At 30.5% G+C, this 26,891-nt stretch overlaps 1 protein-coding gene across 4 annotated transcripts in view; it reads right to left on the bottom strand.

Annotated features, from left to right (window-relative positions):
* Positions 1-342: 342 nt before the first annotated feature.
* Positions 343-26,891, bottom strand: part of LOC143252997 (F-box/LRR-repeat protein 4-like) — a 44,510-nt gene continuing 17,961 nt past the window's right edge. For 2 of the 4 annotated variants that reach the window (XR_013029292.1, XR_013029291.1), the window contains 2 exons: positions 13,348-13,457; positions 343-475 (listed from right to left, as the gene is read on the bottom strand). Coding sequence is in view for 2 of the 4 variants with exons in the window: in XM_076506020.1 (XP_076362135.1) it covers positions 355-475; positions 13,348-13,457; positions 22,472-22,525 (285 nt within the window). In the remaining 2 variants the exon portion in view is untranslated. Of the gene's footprint in view, positions 476-13,347; positions 13,458-19,965; positions 25,100-26,891 lie in introns of those variants that run through there. The other 2 variants (XM_076506020.1, XM_076506021.1) reach the window with 2 other exon arrangements.

The raw sequence follows: 26,891 nt of genomic DNA, 5'->3' as shown, positions 1-26,891 counted from the left end.
CTGCTTAAGTTCAGGATCATAAGCATAAGGGATTAAGCTTATCTTATGTGCATGTAGATTACTGAGAACATGAATCACTAAATTTATTTTTAACTCTAAAATAAGAGTTTTAATTGAGCTTTCAAGATTAAATTTGTAATAACTTTTACTGAAATTACTAGTACGGACAATTCCAGATTATATAACTCATGATTACATTTTTAGTCAGTATGCCTGATGCATATGTAAAAATACCACTACTTTGCACATAGCCTTTAAAATTCACTTGAAAGTTCTCAATTCAAAAGGTTATAAATCATTTTTACTTCAAACATTAAAGATTAGAAAATATTTCTATAATTCTGGTATTTCACTTTATAACTTACCTTGTAGACTAGGGCAGTGTTCTGCAATGGCTTTAAGACATTCATTATTCAAAAATGAACAATTTGAGACTTTGAGGAAAGTTAACTTTTGCCCACATTTGTTGACAAACCTGCCAAAAATATTAACAGATCCTTTATCTAACGGCATCATAAAATATATATCACAACAGTCTCTGGATTAGTTAAGAAAACAAAAAGGGGATAGAGAGAGCAAATATTTAAAATATGGCACAATAACTAATCCACTTGTTATAAATAATGTTTTTTCTTAAATGTACAAAGCTTTTGTTATTTCCTAATATATATAAAAACTACTTCTTAAACATTTCACAACGTGGTTAAATATCTTATATATTAAAAATATCTCTACCCAACTTGTATGATATTAATAACACACTATTTAGAAAAAAATGATTTTATTAAGCACATTTTTTCAAACACTGGAACAATACCATTGTTCATTCTTCTTCTTTGGTAAATATCAGCTGTTATTTAAAACATCTAAATATTTTTGTGATTTTTTTAAAGATGCTATAATTCTGCCTTGCCTATAAAATGAAAAAAGTCTGTTACTGAGTCACCACTTGTCACCAATGTACCAAAATGAAGTAAAATGGGAAGTATCAAAGTTAGCACTGAATGCTTAGATATTTTTTAGACCATGCCAATATTGCTTTAAACTCCTAAATAAAACAAGTAAAGAATTTCCTACATAATAAAATTCTAACTACTTACATTCATATGGAGTTTATATATTTCTATGAATCTTTGAGTAAAAGCAAAGGAGAGTATGTTTTAATATATCAACTGTATTACATCTGCTATATCTAGTGCTGGCTTGTCCTTTTATTCAATACCAGAGTGTACCAGGCTGGCTGGAATGCAACATAAACAGTAGTGACTTAAGTGCTAGAATAGTAATATAATGCTTGAAGTGGTGCAGGATTTCATCCCATCACTTTTCAGAAGGGCCAACAACCATCTCACTACCTTTTAGTAGACTGTAAGCTTCTCAGAATGGAAAGATTCAAATGATGATATAATAAATATTTATGGTGGCAAGGTACTAGAGAGAAAATATATATATATATATTTCTTAAAATGTCATACAAGAGAGAGGCAAGAGTGAAAAAAGTACTGCATAGGTGGAGTAAATGAACCATCCCATCACAGACTTGGTTGATGTGACTGAGTTCATACCCACAAAGTAACCATAAAAGTATAGATCTGTTTATACTCTTTGTTTTATTGCTCTCTGAACTATGTCTAACATGTGTCCTGCCACATGTTATAAATTTCTCAATAAACATATAGCTTACTTTAACTACTCTCAAAATTGAAGATTTTTGTTTCATTTTACCTAATCTAATAAGTTTTACTTTGTACATTTTAGTTCCTTTTACACTAATAAATAAAGAATACAGATGAAAAACAAGAAATACAGTGCTCAAGTTTGAAAATTTCACAAATCACTTGTTTCCTATTTACCTCCACTGTGTATATAAATTTTAATAAGAATCCTTAAGGTATAAATCAGATAAAGGGAGAAAACTGTAATTACTGTCTATTTTATTTATGTCACTTACTACAAGTAAGAATTTTAGGTAAAAATTAATAGCCCAACATTATTTCATTTACCTGAATACTATTTTTATCTATTTTATTTATTTATATAGCAGAAGGAGTAAGAGGTCAAGATGTAATTTTTAACAAAGTTTAATCAACTGGTCTACAAAGGATCACTTGACAAAAATATACAGTTTCAACATTTAATATATAGTTGCATACTGCAGACTAATGCAACAATACATATAGCTAGCAGTTATAATGAATATGCTAATAACATACATTTGTGGTAGTAATTAGAACAAGCTGTGAATCCTGGATTCAAACCCAAAAAGGAAAGAAAACTGTTTATTGTGTTCCTTGTCATTAGCTCATACAAAAAAAGGCTGTGGTCATAACATTCAAAAGCATTAGGAATATTACATCCATCACAGAGGATCCAAACATAAATGTCAAAGCAGGTAGCCATTATGGTAAATCAAAGTTATTGTTTTGATTCATGACATCTCAACTTCTACTACCTTTCACTGTCTGCAGCTAGTTATAGGAAGGCAGTCACCCCTAATATTTTGACATAAAATTCAGATATTAAAATAAACACCCTATATTTACAATATATTGTAAAGCCAAAATTGAACATGTAAATTTACATATTTCTTTGTTTTTAACCTGTCCACTAATTCTTGGAGTGTATAGAACTGTTGAATAATTCCTCATAACACTTTCAATTAATGGTAAAGGAAAACTTTTTTTTTGTAAAACAGCCTTTATGTTTTGTATTTCTTCATAAAAAAGAGGAAAAATAACCAATTATGTTATAACCCCCCTGAATTACATTCTTTTTAAATTCAAAAGCTAAAAAAATGAAAATATATTGCCCTGTAAAAGTTGACTTATGATAGCATTTAGTGTTAAAACTTCTAATTAAATTAAAATCTTGGTATATAAGAAAGGTATGTTCAGATAATTTTGAAATTCTTGAATATCAAGTTTATTCTTAAAAAAATACATAAGTATCATACAAAATTTTTCTATAGTATAATGGTTTAAATGTTACCAGGCAGTTTTTTAACCACTTTTCTTTATAATAACCTACAAATAAATTATTAGCCATGCATGGTGCAACACTTGAACCCATAGAAACCTCATCTCTTTGGTGACAAATTCCAACAGTTTTATAAATACACATTTTGTTATATTGAAAAATTAAATAACTTTTTACTTAATTACTTCATTTAATGGTAAATTTGTATACAAGGACTCAACTTCAAGACTGGTAAATTTGTATATAAGGATTCAATGTCAAGACTGGCAAAATAGAAAAGTTTGTCAAAAAAACTGTTTTCATATATCTTTGCATAATTGAAAACTATTTTTACTGTAAATTAATTAGTTACATGAGATAAAGAAAAAACTATCATAATATCTCCAAGCTTTATAAGTGAAGGAACCTATACTTGACACAGTTAGTCTAATGGGACAATTTATGTATTTTAAATAACCACTAAAATATTCCATAATGCAAACCAGCTGATTTAATTTCATTACAGATGGCATCAAATACAAAATCTTTTAACAAATAAATATGTTTTTTTTCCTTTTCTTACTGTAGGATCTGATTCTAATCACTTAAAGTTAGCATTATCATTTAAAATGGTTAAAACTTTATCTATATAACTTTTTTTATTCAAAGTTACTATACCATTCCCTTGCCCAGTTTAAAATTACTAACTGATCAAGCAAACTGAAATGTTTTAAAGTCAAAAGTCTTCTTTAGATAAGTTTTGACTTTCTTTGGGTAAAAAAAACAACAACATAATATCATGGAAATGTTAAACCTGAAATGTCAGTAACTATGCTATCAAATGAAACATTTTCTTCACCTAATGGTATGCATTTTAATTTATGTAGTAAATGTTCAAAACTAGAAAAATATTCTACTTAATCCAATTTTTTAAGAGTAATTGAAAACCTCATTACACCTTTTCTTCAGCTTGAATTAAATGATAATATGAGAGGTGATAAACAACCTGTGTAGGATATTCTAAAAACATAGGCCCAGTGAACTTCTTACTCTTTAATTTATACAACTTTGTTTCAACCTTATTTCATTCAAGATGTTGTGTTTATGATAAACAATCATATTATTGAAATGTTAAATCTAAATTTGAGATATCTTCTTTTGTACTTTTAACAGCATCCATCCTTTTATTCAGCAATTGTTTATATAATTTCTGTTTATGAGTCAATTATAAATTTAAAAACTTTTTTCTGAATATCCATAATATTTGCTAGATCTTAAGTTATAATCAACTAATTTAAACTTCAAAAACTTTAAAATCAAAGCATATTGTGCACACTCTTTCAAGAATTCATGTTTAATCTTGTTTTCTGTAGTTCTAAGTAGTTTATCACCAATCCTTTTTACACACATCTTCATTATACCTTTTCCAAATTATATACACCAATGAATATTTTAAGAAAAATGTGGTCTAAGATAAATAATATAATCAGTGATATTACATATAGAATTTTTCACATACATACAAGGTATAAAAAATACAGCACCATAAAAAGAAGTTAAAATACAGTGAATAAATAAACACACATATAATTAAAAACTGCTAATGTTATAAAAAAACACACACCACTACATTCTTCTTTAAAATTTCACAAGACTACCCTTTTCAACCACTTTCAGCATTTTTCCCAATAATACAACATTTTCTGTGAAATTAAATAGACCACATACCTAAGCATTCTGCTTAAAATTCTAAAAGGCTGTACCTTTCAACCACTTCAAACATCTACTAATATCATTCATTATAGTGCATATGTTAGCTACTAAAATCCATCCTCAACCAATAATCAGTTCATTTGGTGGATTTAATTAGCAGAAGCTGCTAGTCAATACTGAATCTGATTAGTAATCAGCAAATAGTGCTTAGCATCTTTGCAACAATCATCATTTTAAGACAATATGACAACATAATTCAGCACTAAAAACCTTCCCTTTGTAAAGACATACATTAATGAAAAGAATAAAAAGACAAATGGTATGTTTGTATTCTAATAACATGTTTATTCAGCTTTGAACCCTAATATTTAATTGTACAATAAGTGACATCTTATGAACAAAATAGTTGCTGATATATAAATCAAAACTGTAAGAAATACAAAACACCTCAGCTGTCACAGAATAATGCAACAAGCAATCAACCAGAGAAAGAAATGATTTGAAGATATTGCAACTGAAAAAGATTGCTACAAATCATTTTTCAAATAAATCTAGCTTGTTTATTTTTGGTGAGACCTCATCACTCTCCTCATAATGTGGTCATCTTGGCTTTTGATGAATAAAATATCCAGTGTGTGACTTTGAGCAGTAATTACCCATTTCACCACAGGCATCCTTCACTGTATATTTCATGAGGTTTTCAATGAGTTACATTCCAATTCAATTAAACTACTTTTTACTCGTTCCTGTTATACCAATTAGTATAGCATAAAATTACATCTAATAATCTATAGCTTAGTAGTATATAAGGTTTAAGTTCTTAATCTTAGAAGGCAATGTAAAAAAAATTGCAAATTTCTCCAAGTGTAAAAAGTTTGACTTTTTTTCTCTAGGCATTCCCTCTTGTCTAATTTATTTACCATCTCTCTCAGAAATACAAAATATAAAATACTTATAATATTATCATATTTCAGGTAAAGCATAACATTCATAACCTTCAATTCTGTTTGGTTACAGAACCATCAAATAGAAAATCAGACCACCTACCTGTCTCATCCTTTCTTTCAGGATTTGTTAATAGTTTTCTCTTACATTTAATACTGTATTATTTTTAACTAATAGAAAGTCAAATTTTTCATCTATTAAATGACATATTATATTACATTGTTTTCTGTACAGAAAAATGTTAATTTATTTCTCAGTGTAAGCTTTGTTACCACTGAAAACACATCAACAAAGCTGGATGAAATTGTAATGGCTCTTGTCTCATAATTAGAAAGTCAAAAACCTGTAACAGTTATGGAACATTGTCTGCTTTTTATATGTAATTATTATTTGTTATGTAGTGCATTCTTAGATTAAATAAAAATGATTTAGTGCAATATTGCCATAAGTATAAAGTAAGGTTAAATGTCAATGAGTTAAAAAAAAAAAAAAGAAAAAAGGTTCAGGTAAGTACTTTCTTTCTTGTTTTACATGTGCATTCTATATTATTATAAAAGAAACTAAAATGTAAAAATTGGAATCTCTTTAGGTTATTTAAGGTTAGATTAGACAAAATAAGTATTAATCTAATCAATGTTTTTCACAAGACATACATATGAGTATCTTGTGGGTAATGTAATTTGAAAGTGTAATATGAGCTGCATGTTTCCCCAAGTGATTTATAGTTTTTAATGGGGCAAGTCGTATGAGTAGTTAGATATGCTTCTAAGGACAATAAAAGAATATAATTTAAGTATAAATACATGTATACTGTGATGCTTTTAAAACTACTTAGGATAAACAAAAGTAGTGTCATCTTACAATCTGAAGTCATTCAAAAAAAAAGAAGAAAAGAGGACAATACAAGTTCATATCGACTTTTTTCTTGTTGGTTACAAGCAGTCAAATTAAGAACCTTGTATGGAGTTACATATGAAAAATAACAGACAAAGTATAAAACCAGGTACATTCTGAATGTAATGAGCAGATCACTATACAATGTGTTTGCACATGACAAAAAGTGAGAATACTATATGCACTGTTCGGTGGGAATTTCCAAGAAACAAACATCAGTTTTGGCATCGGTATGTCAAACTGAAACATCATAGCATTTTCACTGTGCTGCTGGGGGTTTCAAAGACAACATGCAAGGAATGGTGTGCACAGTATGCTGAGCAAAAAGAAAAGTGATTCACATCTAGGGTCGTTTCTTTTTCCACAAACTGTGATGCAAACCCAGATATTTTATCTCCTGTGCCATCTGTAGGAAGAGGTTTGAAGTGAAAGAAAGAGAGAGGCAACCCTGCTGTATGCAGGCAATCAGGAAGCACGTTTTAAAAGGAAAATTAAAGAAAGAACAAAGAGTTTTACAAAAACAGATATTTGTGCTGTTGATGAAAAAAGAGGGAATTCTCACTCTAATCAATGAGCTGAGAGTTAAGATCATGATTACTGGTTGGAGTGAAGCAAAGAAAAGGCATATCAATCCCTGTACTGTTTCAAGGAGGTTTTTAGAGCAAAGTAAGAGTAGGGAACTGAAGGCTTAACAAAGACGATACTGAAGAGTATTTGTAGAAAAAAATACAGTGATATGAATAAGGCTATTAATCTTCAATGCGTGAAAGTGTTAAAGCAACCAACCAGACCAGGACATGATTTTGATGTAGGTATCATCATTTTTTAAGATGTTCAGGTGGTCAGAAACAACTGCAGAAAGTGTCCCTGGGATTAATCCAATTAACTATAAGGTTTACAAGACATACCCGTCATAGGTTTTGAATTCTTCTGAACAATAGTCTTATACTTCTCTAAGTCACAATTTAAACTACTGCAGTATGTCATCATGTTTGCTTGCTGATAACTATCTGCACTGAAGATATAATGCAGAGAGCATCTCTCCAGTAGATTCTCAGCAACATCTTGTAGAAAAGTAATGCACTCCTTTAGAAATTTAAATACAAGCAGTTGCCTAGCTTGGTTATTTTTCTCTGCCTCTTCATTAAGTTGTTTGGCTGCAAATCTAACTTCTACTTTGTCTTGAGATAAAATATTTTGTTCTGAATATGTTTTAAAAGCTGAGCCACACTCCTAGAAGAATCAAGCACCAACTTCTTTAAAGCTTTTGATAAAACTGTTTATTTTAATGCCTATAAGAAGGCCACCAAAGAAATTCAGTTTTGTTGGCATCAAAATATTTTTTATGTATTCTGCAAAGTTTGCAAATAAATGTAATATTGACGTTTTTCTCTTGAGCAATATCAGGGTTTATTTCACATGCTTCTTCACCTTTGGCCAAATTTGGTTGGTAAGGCACATTCTTTGTCACTCAGTTGTTACAAAACTTGAAAGAAAATTACGCATACACATCACTAGCAGCTAGAATGGTGATTTGCATTTCTTCTGAAAATTAAATCTCAATAAATTTTTCACTAACAACTTTTGTGAAAATTAATTTTATAACAAAGAATATATGTATAAAAATAATACTTATTTTTTCAGTATTTCACCAAAACAACATTACAGATTTAACCATGCAAAAACACTGGTTCTCAAAGAAACATTTCTACATGGTAAAATGTCTGACCTTGCTATTTATTAACTGTTATGGTAAAGGGAAAGAATTTGATAGTAAAGAGCAAATGCACAAAGGTAAAACTTTTCATTAAAAAAATGCTTATATTTTTTGTCTACATTTTTATAAATGTTTTACTAAAGGAGAAAAATTGTATCACCATCTATTGGTTTGAAAAGATATTTAAGTTATTTCTGACACACACAGCCACTGGTGTGCATCATGCAATGTTATGTTATCCTTAATTTAATCTATAATTGTGTTCATATTTTCCTAGTATTCAAAGAGTTTGTTGGAAATTTCATAATTCATAATAAATATACTAAAAAATTAACATAATAATAAGAAATAACATAAAATCCTAATTCTTACTGAGATACAAACACAAAACTCCCACATAACAGTCACATGTTATAACCATGGTGACACCTAGTCTTTATAACTGAATGCTAACAAATAATTCAAATTCTAATGTAAATAATCATATTTTGGTTCTTCTAGTAGTGTAACATATCTTGCTCTAAATAATGAGTTAACAGTTAAAAAATAGTTATAAAAATTCCCACCTGATGGGGATTTGAACTCAGTTATTCTGTTTGTGACACAATTAATATCAACATTAGCAAGAAAAAGTCCAGTGTTACCAACAAAAGGAGTGTTATGAATAGAGAGTGGCTTATGTTTTGATATGAAGAATGCAATACAAAATACTAAAAATAAATATCAAACAGAAGCTATCATTTAATTCCCCAATTGTTACCAAGTGATACATGTTACTAAAAACTCCACCCCTCCTTAATAATGCTTGGATAGGCAAAGCAAAAGAGCATGACTAAGTTTCTTTGTAAGGTGTTTTAAGTTGTCCTAAGAACAGTGAATCTGTATTTATAAGGGATTTGAAAAGATGTAGCAGCAATGCTACTAATTTATTCTTCCAGCAGACAAGCTGTTTGAAATATGGATGATAAATATAAAGCATAGTTACTGAACTTGTCTGTGCAACATTAATGCTACATATTCTTTAAAGCCTCTATCACTTCAGCTTCACTATGTTGAATAGAAGGCAATTAAAAAAAACAAAACAAATACAAAATGAATACAACGCAGCTGTCCTTTTGGCCCTGAATACATCATTTTCAATACACATGGCACCTGTCAAGATTGTCATTACTTTTTCAGACCAATAATATCCATGACTAGATGTAGTTACATGGAAATAATTTGTAAATGTGAATCATACTTGAATGTAAAAAGGCAATGTATTAGGTTGAGGAATAATTCATGAGCGCTTTTAAATAATTTCATTCAAGCATTACATGCAAGACTATACAATACTTCAATGCATGAACACATTACACCCAAAACATTTATTATGATACTTTATTTCATGTAATACCTAGGTATATAGTATGCATTGTTTTAAACGAAATTGCAAGAAATTAAATGCGAAAAGCAGATGGTGTCGAAAATGCTCGATTTTGTCCACTTGACATTCCATTTAATGAGCTGAAAATGAAAGCAAAAATTAAAGACATATGAAAATCAAACACACCATCTATTAGAGCAAAAAATTATCTACCAAATGACATGAAATATTTTGCGAAAGTTTCATTTATGAATATATTTTTAACTTGAAAAACGCTCACAAATTATTCCTCAACCCAATACACCATTTGAGTTTAAAAGTTTGTGTTTATATTAATGTCAGCAAATTAATATAGTGCTTGATATCAAAATGTATAAAGGGTTTTGATAGCTTTTTGGTCCCACAGTAGAGAAGTTATGCTGGTAAAATAAATATGCATTAGATCTTCACAACAGGAAGTTAACTAGCCATCTTATGTGTCCTAGGAAGCAATGAAACATTTCATTTAACTTGATTCTGTTTGGAATAGTTACAACCATATTTTGAAGCTCCCATCCATAACTGTAAACAGGTAAAGTACAAAATCCTTGTATACCTTGGGGACACTTCAATATTTAGCCCTTCATATTTTTCATACCATTACTGGATTTTGTTTCTTTATATGCTATAATATAGTAGTTATATCAATAGCAAAACTTCTTCATCTCACCCTGAATTGTTCAACATTTTCACTTTGCTGTGCAGTGATATCCTGAAAACTGGTCAAAACTGTTTGCTGCTGCTTCTGCTTAACAAACAGTTTGCTCATACAGCTCTTTATTTCAGAAACTGATATAAATAAGTACCCACAAACAGGTACTCAACTAAGTTTGTGGGATTTATGAGCCACATCGTGATAAAAAAATACAATAGAATTCAACTTAATATGAACCAATATTTTTCTCTATGTACAATTACACATTTCAAGTATACAAATTATGCATTTACATAACACTTTAAATGAATAAAAAAAATTGAATTAAGAGATAAATCAACAAAACTGACAAGATAATAGCTACAAATCTTTAAATTTGAGGCTTGTACACAGTTAAGAAATATTATAAATAAATACTAAGTCCAATCTAATATTCAGGTAACTAGATACTTAAACCAACTTCCATTATACTCAATTTTGCTCAATATCTTCGCTTTCTTAATTAGTTATTGACCAGTAGTACGCTTGCATACTTTTAATGTAGCTCAATAGATTAAATGGCAGAATGGCTAAGTAGATTTCACAGATTTCTTACGATCAATCCTATATGATATAAAAGTAAAATAACCTATCTGTTTATGTTAAAATCATCATCACAGACAGTAAAATTTGTTTAAATATTTTCAAGCCTTTTAATCCTGACATTGTATTTTTAAGTAAATACAATTAAAGTTGGCAACAACTCAAAGTTTATTTTCATGTCATCCTGTGGCTGCTATCTGGTTGTAGAGATGATAAAAAAAAAGGAAATAATTACAACCTTTTGAAAAGAAATGCTGGAAGAGTTATCTTAGAGTATATAGAGCATTAAAAAATCTAAACATAAAAGTAACAAAATTTGGTTTGTACAACCTCAGAAGAAACACATACTAATTTTTTTGCATATTCATTCACTATACAATATCTACTATAAAAGAGATAATGTATGTACATATCTGCCTTATACAGAAGTTGAGTATGTTGCATCAAAATGCATTTGGAGCCTCCCCAAAACTGCTATACTCCATGTTGTCAAGTGCTACTTTGCAGCCACGTATCTTAAAAATCTTGTAGCATAGTTTCCACTGCAAAAGGCCATGTTTTATGGTTGTAACATTAAAAACACAACACTACTTACTGCATGTTCTAAAAGCTATCTATAGTCTATGATGTTGATGGTTTCTCAGTACCAGTTTAAACAGTATGATCACACAGAAATGCTTAGCTATTGCATCTAGTGACTTTAGCAGTAATTGTTCATATAGAATATTACAAACACCCATTTCATTTCCCATCTACTTGAGGTAAGCAACAAAGATTTAAGGAGACTCCAGTACATGTGGTTCATGTCACATTTACAGATGATAATCGTTCTTAATTATTTTACACTTTGTTGAATCATATACACAAACACCTATCACTGATCTGTGTATTCATAGATTCTTGCTTCTTACAAGACACCACACCTGTGGCAAGACTTGTTACAAGCCTGTTTCTGGGGGCCATGATATCCCACATTCATCTTTATTTCTTTGTTTTATAGTGCCATTAAGAACAAGAGATAACCTCATATTCAAAATTCTAAATCCCTGATCTGAATATATCTTTATAATCTCACTGTTGTGATAGAAAGAGCTGTAACATACTTTTCCCCCCCAAAAAAATCAATTTTCAGGGGCATCACACAACCTACAAAAAAAAAAATCAAAATGTTATTCTGATATATGTTGTTCTACTGTGACTATATACATCAGACATAGTTGTCACTTGAGCTGCTCATTTAGTGATTTAATAAATTATTTTTTGTAACAAGAATGTTAAAAAGTTGATAGCCATGATAAGTTTCATTACATAATTCTATATGAGTCATATGTTATGTATGCAGTATAACTGTTATGCTAGGCTTTTGTAACATTGTTGACAACATCTTACTTGAAGCTTGTAAGTTTTTTTTTGCTATGTGCAATGTTGTTACTAGAGGGCTAGATGATTCTAGATTTTTCTGTTGAATGTTATAAATACGTACAAATACAGAGAGGAAGTAAGCAGGCAAGTCAGTGAAAGTAAAAGTGAAGTTACACTGAGTGGTTGTGAGTTTAGTCATAAAGTTGCAACTTTTTAAAGTGTAGTAATCACAGATTATGTTGTAATAACATAAAAAAGAATATTTCTCTTGTCGTTTGGGTTATAAAATAACTGAACCAGCCTGTGTGGATATTTGACATAGTTATTTAAAGCTCTGTGGTAATCCATCACTGAATTTATCACTGACTGTATCGTAACAATAGAATAGAAAAGAATAATCAGTCTTGTCAAAGGGTGTTATATAGTAACTGAACCCAACTCTGTAGACTTTGATGAAAAAGAGACAATTATTTTAAGCTTTGAATACAATTGTGATAACCAAGAATGTAACAAAGTTTTGTAAATATGTTTGACTTGCTTTTTTGTGCTGTCTGTTTATTGTTAGAATTCACAGCTAACAAGTTACAGTCACCTACTGTAAAGAACCCAGCCCAGATACTCTCTATTTAGAAAGAAATATAATTTCTCTCATCACATTCCACTAAATTAACATAGTAAATATTATGTCTCTCATTGATGGTAATGAATATGTGGAATGAGATTTGATAGGACATGTGTATTTTAGCAGTGCTTTTTTCCCTCATGTGCTGTGATATGTAGTGTTATTGCAACCTAAGTACAGATGTACGTCAGTAAACAAACTTGGACATTTGTAAAATAACCGAAGGTAATACATTTTTTATTTGATTATGTGCTTCAGTATCACTTTGTATAATTTGAAAATTTGAAATGAATAAAAAAAATATTATGGAATAATATATTCACTAAGAACTACACAACTAAGTTAAAATTTCATGCCCTACAAAAGTGATGTAACCCAACTACTAAAAAAAATCTAGAAATGCCTAAATTTCTTCAGAATGTGTAACAAATTCTGAAGTTTATTAAAAAATATTTATTACTTTAAAATATATGAAGAGTTTTGTAAGAAATACTCACTGTACAAAACTGGAAGGTGTGAGTCTTCCCTCACCACCACACCATGAGAGGTTTAGCCTTTGTAGTGATAAACACCTATTCTCCAAACCTTGAAGGGTTACTATAGTAACCTACATACAAAACACAAACAAATTACAAAACTAAAAAATAAACACAAGAAAAATAGTTAAGTTATTTTTGTAACAACTAACATATCAACTTCTGCTTTGATACAATTATGCAAATTAACCTTATTTACCAACTTAGTTAACCTTGATTTGCAGCATTCCTTTAAAATCCTCATTACATATAGTAATGCTAATACATTTTATTTGTTTTTAAGTATGATTAAATTTGTACACATTTCCCAAATATTTCTTGATCATATATTAGTAGATGTGAATTCAAACATTTGTGAATTATCCTCAGAAACACATTATTACATTCAATACCACCACTCGCGGAATGGAAAGATGATAGATATTTCTAGTCATTAAAAATTATTTTGTATAAGAGATACCAATAAGTTACAGAATGACTATACCATACTGTTAAAACCTATTGTGTAATTTATCACTTTCTACAAAACCTACAACAAAGAGACACTAACTTATTTCGTTGGTTGACAGACTGAAGCATTTTCACTATTTGTTGGTGACATGTTTGCAGTTTGTAAACTACTCTTTAATACTTATAAAAAAGCATCTTCATATTTAATAAATTACATTTTCTCTAAAATTTCTACTCATCCTTAACAAACTTCAGGCTTACAAGTCACATGTTATTCTAAGAAATGCAACTCTGTATGTGTAACCACTCTGAAATTATATGTATGGTGAGTCACTACTCACCTCTTTTTAAATATCAAGTTGGTCTATTTTTAGCCATAGCATAGAATGCAAACTTTGAGCTTACAGCTCCATTATATTTTGACCTATTTGAGATTTAAATAGTTTTCAACTAAAAAGGTCAAACTCTTTTGAATGATGTATTTGATGAACCCAAGGTACCATGGCTATTGAGAATTCCCTCTTGTTTAATAGAGACATTCCAGAGCATCTTAATACTCTTAAGTGTTTAGTTCCAACTGGAAAGAATGTGAGTAGATCTTTTAAGGGAAAGAATAAATTTCACCAGACCAATTATTGCTACTAAAGGCAGATTCAATATAAACAGTATAACATACTAAGTATCGGGTTATTCTTATGCTGGTAATATTTTACAACATGATAACTTATCTATTTATACAATAAGCGTTGCTGCAGTGGGCATTTACTGGCACAAAGCAATTATGCTATCTGTGACAAACAACCAGTAAAAAATCAAAAATCAAAGTATTATAGTATGTAATAAGGAATCACGTTAAAACAAAACAAAGGCCAATTTTCAAATTGAAAATTTAAACAGAATTAAAAAGGCCAATGGCCCTTAAAAATTTAAAAATATAACTGAGGTGGACAGCATCACCATTGCCAATGACACTGTCTAGTGCTTCTGCAGATTGGTTTGTCAAACATAGATGATTAAAATCTTAATCTCACTGAATAATTACTAATATACTTTACACCAGACCATGACTTCATTATTATTCTAAAATATCTCTGTAATATGAAATAGCATACCATTCCTGTTGAAACTCTCCTACATCTTACTTTTCCATTACCAAACCAATTAGTTTTGTTTGAGGCTTCTATATATACCTTTATTAAATAAGTATTTCCATTTTTTCTCCATACAAGTACACACAGACATTCATATGCATATAAATATATATCTCTTTAAATAATACAAATATATGTATACAACAAATAGGGTGGTCTTTCTTTTAAATTTAATTTACCATACTCTCACCTACTCAACTTGTTTTAGTATATGGATAATTAGTTTACAACAAATTTTATTCATACTGAAAATCATTTAAGGGTTGCTCAAGGTAGTTGACATTTTAATTTGTAGCTCACATTATATCTGTATATTCTGAATATTCTAGAATGTTTAAGCATATTACTAATGAATTTTCTACCAAATTATACAATACTGTAGCACATTCTGGAATATGCCAGAGTATTTCACATTACTCAGAATGTTCAAAACTGTCCATATATGTGTGTGTGTGTGTGTCTAAAGTTGTCACTTCTTGCTCTTAGAATATTCTGCATGACATAAAAGTTGTTTCTTAATATCTAGAAGCATAAATAAGCACTTAAGCAGTCTTCTATATTATACTGTATTCAGTATATCACTGCAATGAATGCTGTAACAAAAAGTAAAGACCACACTTTGGCTGTTAGGTTCAGAAGAGACTGAATTAATAGGAAGCAAATTAACTTTAAATAGGCAAGACCTGTGTGTGATGTTCAATCTTAACAAAATATTAAGAGACTTTATGAAAATTCAAAAGTTGTGATCAAAGAGACTATAGTTTTTTTGGAATAAGGCTCAAGTGTCATTTATCCAAAACGTCATGCCATTATCAAATCAGAGAAGCTTTGTTGAGAAATAAACAAAGCTAAAAAAAAATTCAAAAAAGGAAAATTGAAGTACTGCACACTAATGAAACAAAGTTTTTTAATAATCTGGATGACCTTTTTGATATCACTTTTAGGAATGCTCTTATCCTGATCAAACTCCCAGAAAACAAGGATTTTCTTCTTGCTCAGAGGGAAAGAGAACAGATTCTGTAAAGAAATTTAGTTAAGTGTACAGAAATCTTAGAAGTTAAACCATTATGTTGGGCAAAGAACCACAAACCTTCCAAGCATTGAAGACCGGGTTTCCAAGCATCTGACTGAGGTTGTCTCAACAGAGACTTCCAATGTGGAAAAGGACATAACAAACACACAGAATTAGAGTGGTCATAAAGGTAAGAAGGATCTATCTTCTTCCCTGGCTGCTATAATCTTAGGGGAAAAAAAGACCAATCAGGGTAAAACAGGACAAACGTGGAACAATAAGAGTCCTATGCATATAGATTACAAACATCACTGAGTGACAATGTTCAAATGCCAACAACAACAAAAAATACAATATAAGAGAAAGGTGAAACAAATAACATGAAGCTAAGGGCTCAGTAGGAGTGTGAAATAACATAAATAAACCACATCTAAAGTCCAAATTCAGTCACTGGAAAGGTCATCTGGGCTGAAGAATATGAAAGGATTTTAACAGACCTGATAGAACTGGGGATTCAAAAACTTTGATATTTAGAATACCTAAAAACAGTGGATAAAATGCCTCACACAAAGTCATCATAGACAAAGCAAGACCTTTCTCAAATATCCTAGTTACAAAATTGGCTATGACAGATACTTTTGGATAAATAGGATTTAAATTCCTTTTAATATACACCTGATGATAAATATTCCATTTTTACTAGTTGCTCTACAGGGAAGATTTAGTTAAGTATAGAGAAACCTCAGAAGTTAAACCCTTATGTTCAGCAAAGAACCACAAAACCTCCAAACATGAAGGCTAAGTTCTGAACATCTGGGTAGAGAATGCCTGACTGAGGTTGTCTCAACAGACTTCCAATAAGGAAGAGAAAGAGGTGAACAAGCAGAAACCATACTTGTGCTAGCTAATAAGGTGCTACCAAGAGAACTTGACAGAAATTAGAACAAACCATGGTCAGAACTCGGGCAATAGCCAAATCAGGAGAAAGGCATCTACTGCCAATGCTGGAGGGTGAGATATTGGAGACAAAAACAACCGAAGCTGAGAATCCCAAGGGGTCACAAAGGCGTTGAGTGTTGGAAACCTAAATTGAAAAAAAAAAAAACACTGAAAAACTTCACGATTTAGCATCCATTCTGTCTGAAGAAATCAACTGAGTACAGACAAGTGAACTGCAATTAAATTCATTACTCCTGGAACATAACTCCCTAAAAGACTGGTACAATGGGAATGAGTACAGTGAGAAATACCCAAGGATTGGGATGCACAGTCCATTGGTTGCACAGTAACCACTGAAGGGATTTTATATGTGCTCATCCCAAAGGATCAGGAGGCTCGAGTAATGCTCACATTCTCAAAATAAACAAGAGAAGGAACACTAGTAAAAGCCTGACAGTTCTGTCCATGGCTTGAAGCTTCAGAGAGTTTGGTTGAGCTCAACTTAGGTATTGAAAAATACATGAGAATAGATTTCTCTCATCTGATAAGAAAGTGTACTTCTGAAAGGAAAGTCTGAGTGTGTTTTTCTGCTAATTGATGGGATGAAGTCAGAAAGAACTAGTTTTCCACATAATTATGTGTGCACAGGCCCAAGCAATGCAAGTAATGAAAAAAATGTTCAAACAACTCTACAGAAGAGATAAGGTGTTGAGGCAAGATCAAAAGGAAATGCCTGAAACTGTAGCGATTAACAATCGTGCATAACCTGAGAAACTTCTCGAAGTATTGGTAACATTGAACTTTGTCATCCAGAATCCTTGTACAAAGGGTGAGAAAAAGATTCCAAAATGAAACAAGAAGGATCTAAAAACTGGTTGATTTGAGATAGATTGATCATTGAATGCCAGTCTCCTGTCTTCTTAGGTATCATAAATAAATGGGAATAAGATCATGGAAGAATAGGACTGACCCTCTCTATTGTTTTTTGACTAAGAATTCTCTTATGGCCTAAGAATGGAGCCCCACTTTCCATGGATCTGTTAGAGGTGAAAAAGCAACAAATTGAGAATGCATTGGGGTAGAGGTGATTTCAACTGAATGAACAATCCTAAAGCCAGAACACTGAATACCCATGGATCCTTGATGAATAAGCTCCAAATGTCCAGAAAGTGATGTAATCATGCTCCTACTACTAGTCTGACCCTAGGGTAGCAACCAATGCCATTGTCACTACTCCACTCAAGCCAAAAATTCTCGAGAGTATAGATGAACCCTGTTACAAGAACCAATAAACCTGGAGTAAGGAAACACTGTGGGCCAATATTCCTAAATTAGAGTTAGAAAGATGAGAAGTCAAGGGCAATAAATTTTAGAATGTAAATGGATGGTAACAATGTGGAATTCTAACATCTCTGAAACTCCAACCAATAGCACTAGACAGAGCTTTTCATCACTCCTCGAGGACAGAAGATGGTAAACAAATCTTCCTAACAAAACATCTCTAGCCAATAAATCCCAACAACAGACCAGTTGGAAAGCTACAGTTGTTTGCAATTAGACTTTCAACTGTTCACCTTGCAGGTGATTTTTCATTCTGAATAAAAAAATATTTTGTATTATCTTACAGTTTTTACACTTCACATGCACAATGCCTAGAACCTTCTATATGAATATCAAAGGTTGTTAAAGTAAATGCTTATATTCAATTTTCCATTTTCTCTACCATATCTCTAACTCTAGCTATTATTATCAACATGCAATGCAATGAAATGAAATGCTTAAAATTCAGAAAAAACATGTATATACCTTTTAACTCTTTTGTCGAATAATCTGAAAATACCCTAATTAGGTCATATATGTAATTTCACATCTTCAGTTATAGTTTATTTTCAGTGTTTTATTTTTCACTGTTGATTACTTATGTCAACTCACCTCAATGAGTACCTGCTTATGACAGACTGGTATGAACAGCAGATATGCATTTTCCTCTGGCAAAGTCGTTCACATATGTATCCTAACATAAGCCTTGAAGAATAAGCCAAACTTTCTAATATGAATTTTAAAACATAAATAATGCATAATTAACTAAAATATAAAAGTGAAACCTAAATGCAATTTAACTGTCTCTCCAAGTAAAACATAATTAGGTAGGTAATAAACAACTAATGTGCTTTCATGAGCAAAGCAGTCAATAATAGTACAAGCAGTCATATCTATTATGTAAAATGAGCTCTTTCTAACAACTACAACCAGGTACATTCAAAATACATGCAACTTTTAAAGTTCAATGTTAACTATAATTGGCACTTGTCAGGGGTTGACAAAATTTTTTTCTTGTTTCAACTACATTCATCCAAAGTAGTTGTTTACTTAAACTTTGAAAGTAGCCCACAACATGAACAGAAAAGGGTTTAAAAAGCATGTTGTTGTTGAAGGGTTTATAAGTATTATTATTGTAGAAGAGTTTGTTTTTCTTCTTGTAAAGGGTTTTCTCTTTATTTGCTTTCACAAGCATGGAGTACATTCTTTCATTTAATTTGTATATTTTATTTGGAGATATTTTTCATGTGAGAGAGGAGCATTACACCCAAGTCATAACCATGAGATTAGTCATACTATATGCTTTTTTATACCTACTGGTATCTTAACAAAATTTTGCAGACTCTCAGTAAATATCATAAGGCTTTGTACACAAAAAAAAAACACATTTTTTTATTAAAAATTTTCGTTTTAAATTTGTACACTCAAAATGTTGATTTTCCAACATACAAAGTGATTTAAATTTTCAGATTAAAAATGCTTTCCTTCATCTGAAATTTGTCAAATTTCATTTTCATAATCTCCAAAACCTCCTTAATAAATATAAAATATTCTTTTCTGGAAAAATTGGAAAAAAAAAATTGTATTTCATTTGACACAAACAAAAGTACCCATCCCCACTGATGAGAAAAGTTCAACTTAATCTATCAATTTTAAATTATTTCATGGACTTTATTCTAACACTTTAGTGTAAAATATCCTGCTTACAAAATAGCATTTGGCATAAACACTTTTCATGCATGTTCTTCCATAATTTGAGAAGTGAATGTTGAGCTTTTAAAAGGGGAGATAGAAAAACCCTTGGATAGATACCATGGTTCAAAATATATACAAGATTTTCTCTGCCTTAACTCAGCACAAGGTTGGTTCATCTGACTAACTTCATAACTGCCATAAAAATAAAGAAACACATCTAAATTACCCTTATTTATTTATTGAATGACTGCAAACTGTGACCACAGATGTTTATCTTAAATAGATTAAAGCTTGTAATGATATACACCTATTTATACTTAATTTTATCATGTTACTGACCTTTGAACCATGTTCGACCACACAAGTTGCAAATCACTCAGTGAACATACCTTGTGAATTTCTTTTCATCATCTTACATACTCGTAATTACCTGATATAACGTTTCTGTTTCTTTCATTTTAGATAATTTTATGATAAACAAATATTATACATGAAAAACAAAAAACATATAGTACTTACCTGAATCATGTATTTGTTAGTGACTGTTCATGAAAGTTAACTCTATTTTTTTATATAAACAATACTACTACACTAACTATTTATTTCAATAATAAACCTAATAACACATAAAAAAGCAGACAATGCAATATAACTATCACAATTTTACTAGCTTTCTAACTATGCAATAAGAGTCATTTTAAATTCAGCAAACCTCTTTTAAAGTGCATTCCATGGAAATAAAGTTTCAAACTGAAAGTCAATTATAGAATTCTCTGTACAGAAAACTATGTAATATAATATTTTATTTGATATATTAAAGCTTTGGTTTCTGTTTGTTGCAAATAAAAGTATTAAATGTCAGAGGAATTGTTGCAATTTGCACAAAAGAGATCATAACAGGAGGGTGTGACAAGTGAGCCCGATTTTTTGGTTCGTGCTGAAAAAAAAAATTATGATTTTCCTGAGTAATAATTGTTTTACACTGTGTGACAGACATATATTTCTGAATCTACTGGAGAAGATGGGAGACCTACAAAGCAAATGTCACAATTATCATACAACTGTTGGTTGTTAAAAGGTACTTTTAACTAACTGTAATTTTGGCCTTTCACACTCAATATTATCCAATTCCTACTGAAAGTCATCTTCCAATACATGGAATTGTTGGTTGCCATATCTTAAAACTCACCAATTTTTTTATTTTAGCAGCCAGAAATGATGCTCTGGATTTGTATGTATAAAGGATTTTGTTTGTATTTAAAGTACATCTTAAAAAAGGGATGTGATTATTACACATTGTAATTACTTAATATTTAATTTTAGTTAATTTATGTTTGATTTTGTTTTCATGTAAGATAATCAAGTTTAATTATCCCTGTTCAAGGGTTTTGCTTTTATTATGTAATACTTCATTGTTGAAGGTTTGCTTTATTTCCATCTGCTTTTCTTCTATGTGACATTAAATTTTGTACTATAACTTAATGAGAAAGGCTTATAATATGATTTTGTATATTATTTTGTGTGACTTGTAAGAATTCATGTTTGTTAAAGGGTTTTTGACTATTTAACTTCTTTTGTATTTTTGTTTGTGATGAAGTATATTAAGAAATTGTATTACAGGCTTTCTTCATATAAGAGACACTACATCATCTATGTTAAGTGTATTATTCTATAAAACAATAACTGAATATCCTGAGCCATTATTAAAAGGTACTTTTCATGTGTAACTAATGATACTGCATTATTTTTTGAAAACTTTATTGCCTATGTGGCATGTAAGTGCTTTCACATAAGTTTAAGAATATTGTCAATTGAGAACAACCTGAAGTAAAAGGGGAGGAAAAGTGTGGTATATAGGAACACCATACATTATCTACTTATTTTTAACATAAGATCTTTTCAAAATTTTTCATTTATGCAGGTATGTGTACAGTTTCTAGATACCACACTGTTCAAAAAGGTCACTAATTTGCTATCTCTATAGCTGCCTGAGATATCACATTGGTCAAAATGGTCATTAACTTGCTACCTCTCTAGCTGCTTAAGATAAACCTTCTGTTTTTTTTTGTGAGAAAGATAGCTATATGTCTATACATAGTACATGAAGTTAGAAATATGCCTTTTCCATTAGCATTTAGAAGATATTTTACAGTTGGTACCTCCCACATGTGTTAATTGAAATGACCAATCATAAGTGTAGTGTAAGTAACTATGGGTATTTTTTATGTTAATAATACAATGCTTATACAGTTTGGTATAAGGTCTCAATCAAGTCTGGAACAAATCTACAGAAAGAAACTGCTGCAGATCTAGCTAACCAGCATGAGTTAACCTCCACTGTGGCAAATAAATACAGTGTTTATGAATTTAAAAATATACTGTATATTATGATTGTACACTTATATCCAATATATCTTTATTCCTCATGAATTCAATTAGTCAAACAATACAGAATTATTTAGAATATCCTGTTACTCTATTCACCTATATACTCTTTAGTGGGAGAAATTAGTGTTACCTGAAAATAACACAAGGCATTATGGAAATTACAATCCATAGTTTCTGTGCTCATTTCTTTTTTCAACTAGAGTGTAATAACTCCTGTAAGCAAATCATCGAATTGATTTTTCTTTTACTGGAATGAAAAGATTTCCACAGATGAGATCAGAAATGCCTTGTACAGTTAACTTCGCATTAACTTTTTATCCTGCTTGTCCCTTAATGCAACTGACATTAACATTTAGTTTCCTGAAATTTAAGGTTTTATCATCATACACAATATACCTCATATATGTTTATTCAGTGTAGTGATTCTGGTATGGAAATGAGTGTCGCTACTTTTACCAAGTGCTAAAAGGAAGCAAATATGTCGATATAACATCCTGCAGAAACGCTTTCTTTACTCATTTTAGCCTTTGATTATTCGTTTTAATTAAACAATTACCATTCTACAAATTCTTACTGGGAGTTTTATTATTGTTATTTTTGTTTAATTAGTCAGTTCTGCCTTTATCTGGGTCTCATCTTCTTGTCAAACCTGACTAATTTGTATGCTTCTTTGATAACTACATTGAGTTTATTTGAACCTCACTTACCAAAATCTGATTAATTTTACATGATCAAACAACTGTATCAACAACTGAATAAATGTAACATAATACCTTACATGAATTGTACATTCAGATCAAATTATGGATGACAAGAAAGTTGAAGCACATTAGGTTCATTTGGAGCTTACAACAAGACTATACAGGTGCAAAAACCTTTCTACAATATAGTCATTCAGTGTTGGTCTTTTGATAGATGCTGTCTCAGTGGTCAAACTAAACCTCCAGCCAGACTTAATCCTTTTGACAGCTTAAAATACACACTTACAAATAGAGCTACTAATGGATAAAACAAAAACAATTACTACAAACATCAAAATATTTTTGAATCTTTGAGACTCATTTTAAAATAAAGTTTGTATTGGAAATACATAGTTAGGATTGTCAAGCAGACTATTTCCCACATGGACCTCAAGATATACCCACTCCTTTTGTAATCCCAGCCTGTCACACAATATTAACAAATACCTATTGAAAATGATCTTCCAATACATGTAATTTTTGATTGCCATACCTGCCCAACTTCTGTCTATTACAAAGCAAGTTGTGAGTATCAAAGGCCTGCAAAGTGTGTTTGGTTGAATCATTAGGATGTTCCAGCTTACCATTAATCCTATCAATGACATTTTGGAAATCCATAAAATCATCATTTGCATTAAAAAGTGTTAACTGAACATACTTTGAAAAGACACTGGTTATTGCTCACCTGAAAAGTATGAAACTTTGTTAATCTGGAGTTAATTCACCTGCAACAACAGTCTGGAATGCAACAGTTTGAAAAGCAACTAGAAAAGTAATGCAATCAGTGCCATCTTTATGGAAGCTTAAAATTATGAGCAGTCGCTATTTCGAGAAGACCCCAATGAAAATATAAATCTTAAAACTCACTAATCTTTTATTTCACTGGCCAGAAATGACACTCTGGTTTTAACCACTGATGTTACCTTACCTGGTGCTAGCTGAAAAACATGTTAAAATGTATTGTATTAAAATTTGACAGCAGTGTTTTAATTGTTTGATGAATGTATGAATCCATCTAGATCTCTGTAACCTAGTGAGTTTCAACATATTTTCCTATATTGTGTTAGCAATGACAAATTTCTTTCAAAGCCTTTGGTAAAAAGTGATAATGCTTATGTATCTTTTGCAGCATCTCTTGGACAGTGACTAACATGGGGTGATTGATAACTGCATCTAGAATGTCTAGCTCCAATAGATAAACAATAGTAGATATTCATAATATATGGCCTTCCTTCTCATACTCTAGTGGCCACACTGTTATTAAAACTTAAGCTGACACTTGACTCATCTCAGCCTGCACCAACAAGTTTTTCTTTCCAGTGTACACAACTGAATTTAATCATGGACTGGTCTATTGCCTCAAAAACGCCCTTGGCGTGGGTATGATCTAAATCTTCCAGACCTATAAAGTAATTTTTCAGATGTCCATTGTGTAGAAACTGACAATAAACTATCTCAGTTGTTCTATCACACATTACAAATATTTTACAGTTCTGTAAAGCCTCTTGTATAGGTTCTTGGATAGCAGTAGCAATGTATGTAGCAAACCTAACATCAAATTTTTTTATTCAAAAAAATGTTTGTAACTTAGAACCAGGTACACTGTCTATCCAGTTTATCCACAATTTTACCAGTCTCACATGGATAAGAAAAAAACTTGAGCAGATGTGGGTGCTGTAGTCCACAAGATCCTACATCTTTACTACTTTTTACTGTCTGCAGCCAGATGTGGGAAGGTGGCTGCTTACAATAAAATAAAAATTAAATTAGAAAAATAAAAATAAAAAACAACAAGAAGTAATAAAATACATTATAGCAAAGGAAGATACAACAAAACTCACCTTGAAGATAGCATTCCAGCAACCAAATATAATATTTGGCATAAATACCAAGTTAAGGTATTACTATGCTCAGTCCAACCAACATTATAGGTATACCTACCATCCTCCACCTTTCTATGCTACTATCTGGATCTTCAATGGTTCTGAAGGGATCCACACAGTAGCAAGTCTTATATACAAAAGAAGGTGATATAACTATGACAACATGAATGTACCTCTATCTAAAAGACATGAAATGTCCAATAAATAATTCAATTCCTTACAATAAATTTTAGAAATTTTATTATTATCCATAATATTGCTTAAAACACTATTCTCAAATCTGTACAAATATTTTTTATAAAATAATTTAAAATAAAGTTTTGTTTTTTCTCCAAATTATCTTAATGTATGATCAATTGGTTTTCCTTCTCATTCATTGATAAGCTTCAGCACATAACAAATGTTTAAGAGATGCAAAATGAAACCTGAAGCTGTCTACTCTGTAGGTTCTATTACCATTTGTAAATAATGTTACACCAGCAATCTCTTTAAATTCAGAGCAAAAACAACATATTATTCTATTCTAAGAACCTTCAAGTCCATCAACATCATTTCCATGAGTCCAAAATATAATTTTCCTTTTTTCTTTCATCATTTTTCCCTTTGTTAGCTTCTTCAGTGTCAGAAGAAACTCCTTTGAGAAACCTAACAAAGATTAACTGAAATGCCATTACATCCCACTTGTATGTATTCAAATAAAAAAAACCTTAATATTTGTATTTCTGGCACTGTTGCCAGGCAACCAGACCTAATACCCAAGCTTGGTATTACCTTCTTTATAATTACTATAACTTAACAGTAATACAAAATATTATCCTGTCTTATTTAGAATACTGTGAAGGTTGCACAAAGAATGAAGATAAGTCAGTCACATTTCAACTTGCACATTAAACTACCTAAAAATATGTTGAAATGTCAGTTTTTATACCATTACTACATGTAAACAGGGAAAAAGCACTGAATCAAAAAGTAGCAAAGAAGAATCAATTTAAAGAACACTTCTTTTCACTCATTGCTTTAACACTTTAACCTTTTCACTGCAAATTTTATTTTCAGCTTGATTTTCAAAAAAAAAAAAGAATCAATTATCCACCAGAAATACAAAATCATGGATTTCCCCCTTTTTTATTACATTTGAAACATCAAAAGATGTATTTTCTATACATTACATTAATTCTCCTAGAAACCCATGAAGGATAGTGGCCTACATTTCATTTAAATACAAAAACAGGATGAAAGGAGTTTTTCAATAGATGATGTAAATTATAGATAAAATTAAGTCAATAACAGATCAAAATTATTATAAAATATAAATATTTTAATATAGCTAAAATAAAAAAATGTATTTACAAAGATGTTAAATGTATCCCTGCAAGATTAGCAGATTGGAATAAAAAACAAAAGAATGTACTTTTGTATGGTTATTTTTACAGCTATTTTGGTAATTACATACAAAATACTACACAAATTGGATATTACAGGTGATTACATTTCATGACATGACATACAGATAGAAGTATGCAAGGATCACAGTAGAGGGAAACCTTTTTTGGTAGCCATGGAGGTAAGTCTGAATTCTGCAGTCATTTGGTATAAATGTTTGTTTGGATGTATCCAAATTTCTTTGAAAAAAAAAGATTAACTTACTTGCCCAATTGGGTAAATAAATGTTACTTTTTCAGTTGTCCAAACAGAGATTTGACTTGCCTTTGGCAATCACACAACTGTTACTATCAAGCTCTGATAACTGTACCTTTGAAATGAAGTTACAACTTTCAGTTTATTAAATATACTTTGAAATACAACTTTAAATTATAAATTACTGCTATACACTTTACTCATTTTTAGTTATGGAGATCCTTTGCAAAAAACAAAAAGAAAAGATTTATGACAAATTATACTGTAAAAAAAAAAGGAGAGAAAGAGA

The sequence above is a fragment of the Tachypleus tridentatus genome, chromosome 6 (genome assembly GCF_004210375.1).
Source record: "Tachypleus tridentatus isolate NWPU-2018 chromosome 6, ASM421037v1, whole genome shotgun sequence".
In the NCBI taxonomy this organism is placed as follows: Eukaryota; Metazoa; Arthropoda; class Merostomata; order Xiphosura; family Limulidae; genus Tachypleus; species Tachypleus tridentatus.
The sequence above is the reverse complement of the archived record's forward strand: the minus strand, read 5'-3'. Positions and strand labels throughout refer to the sequence as shown.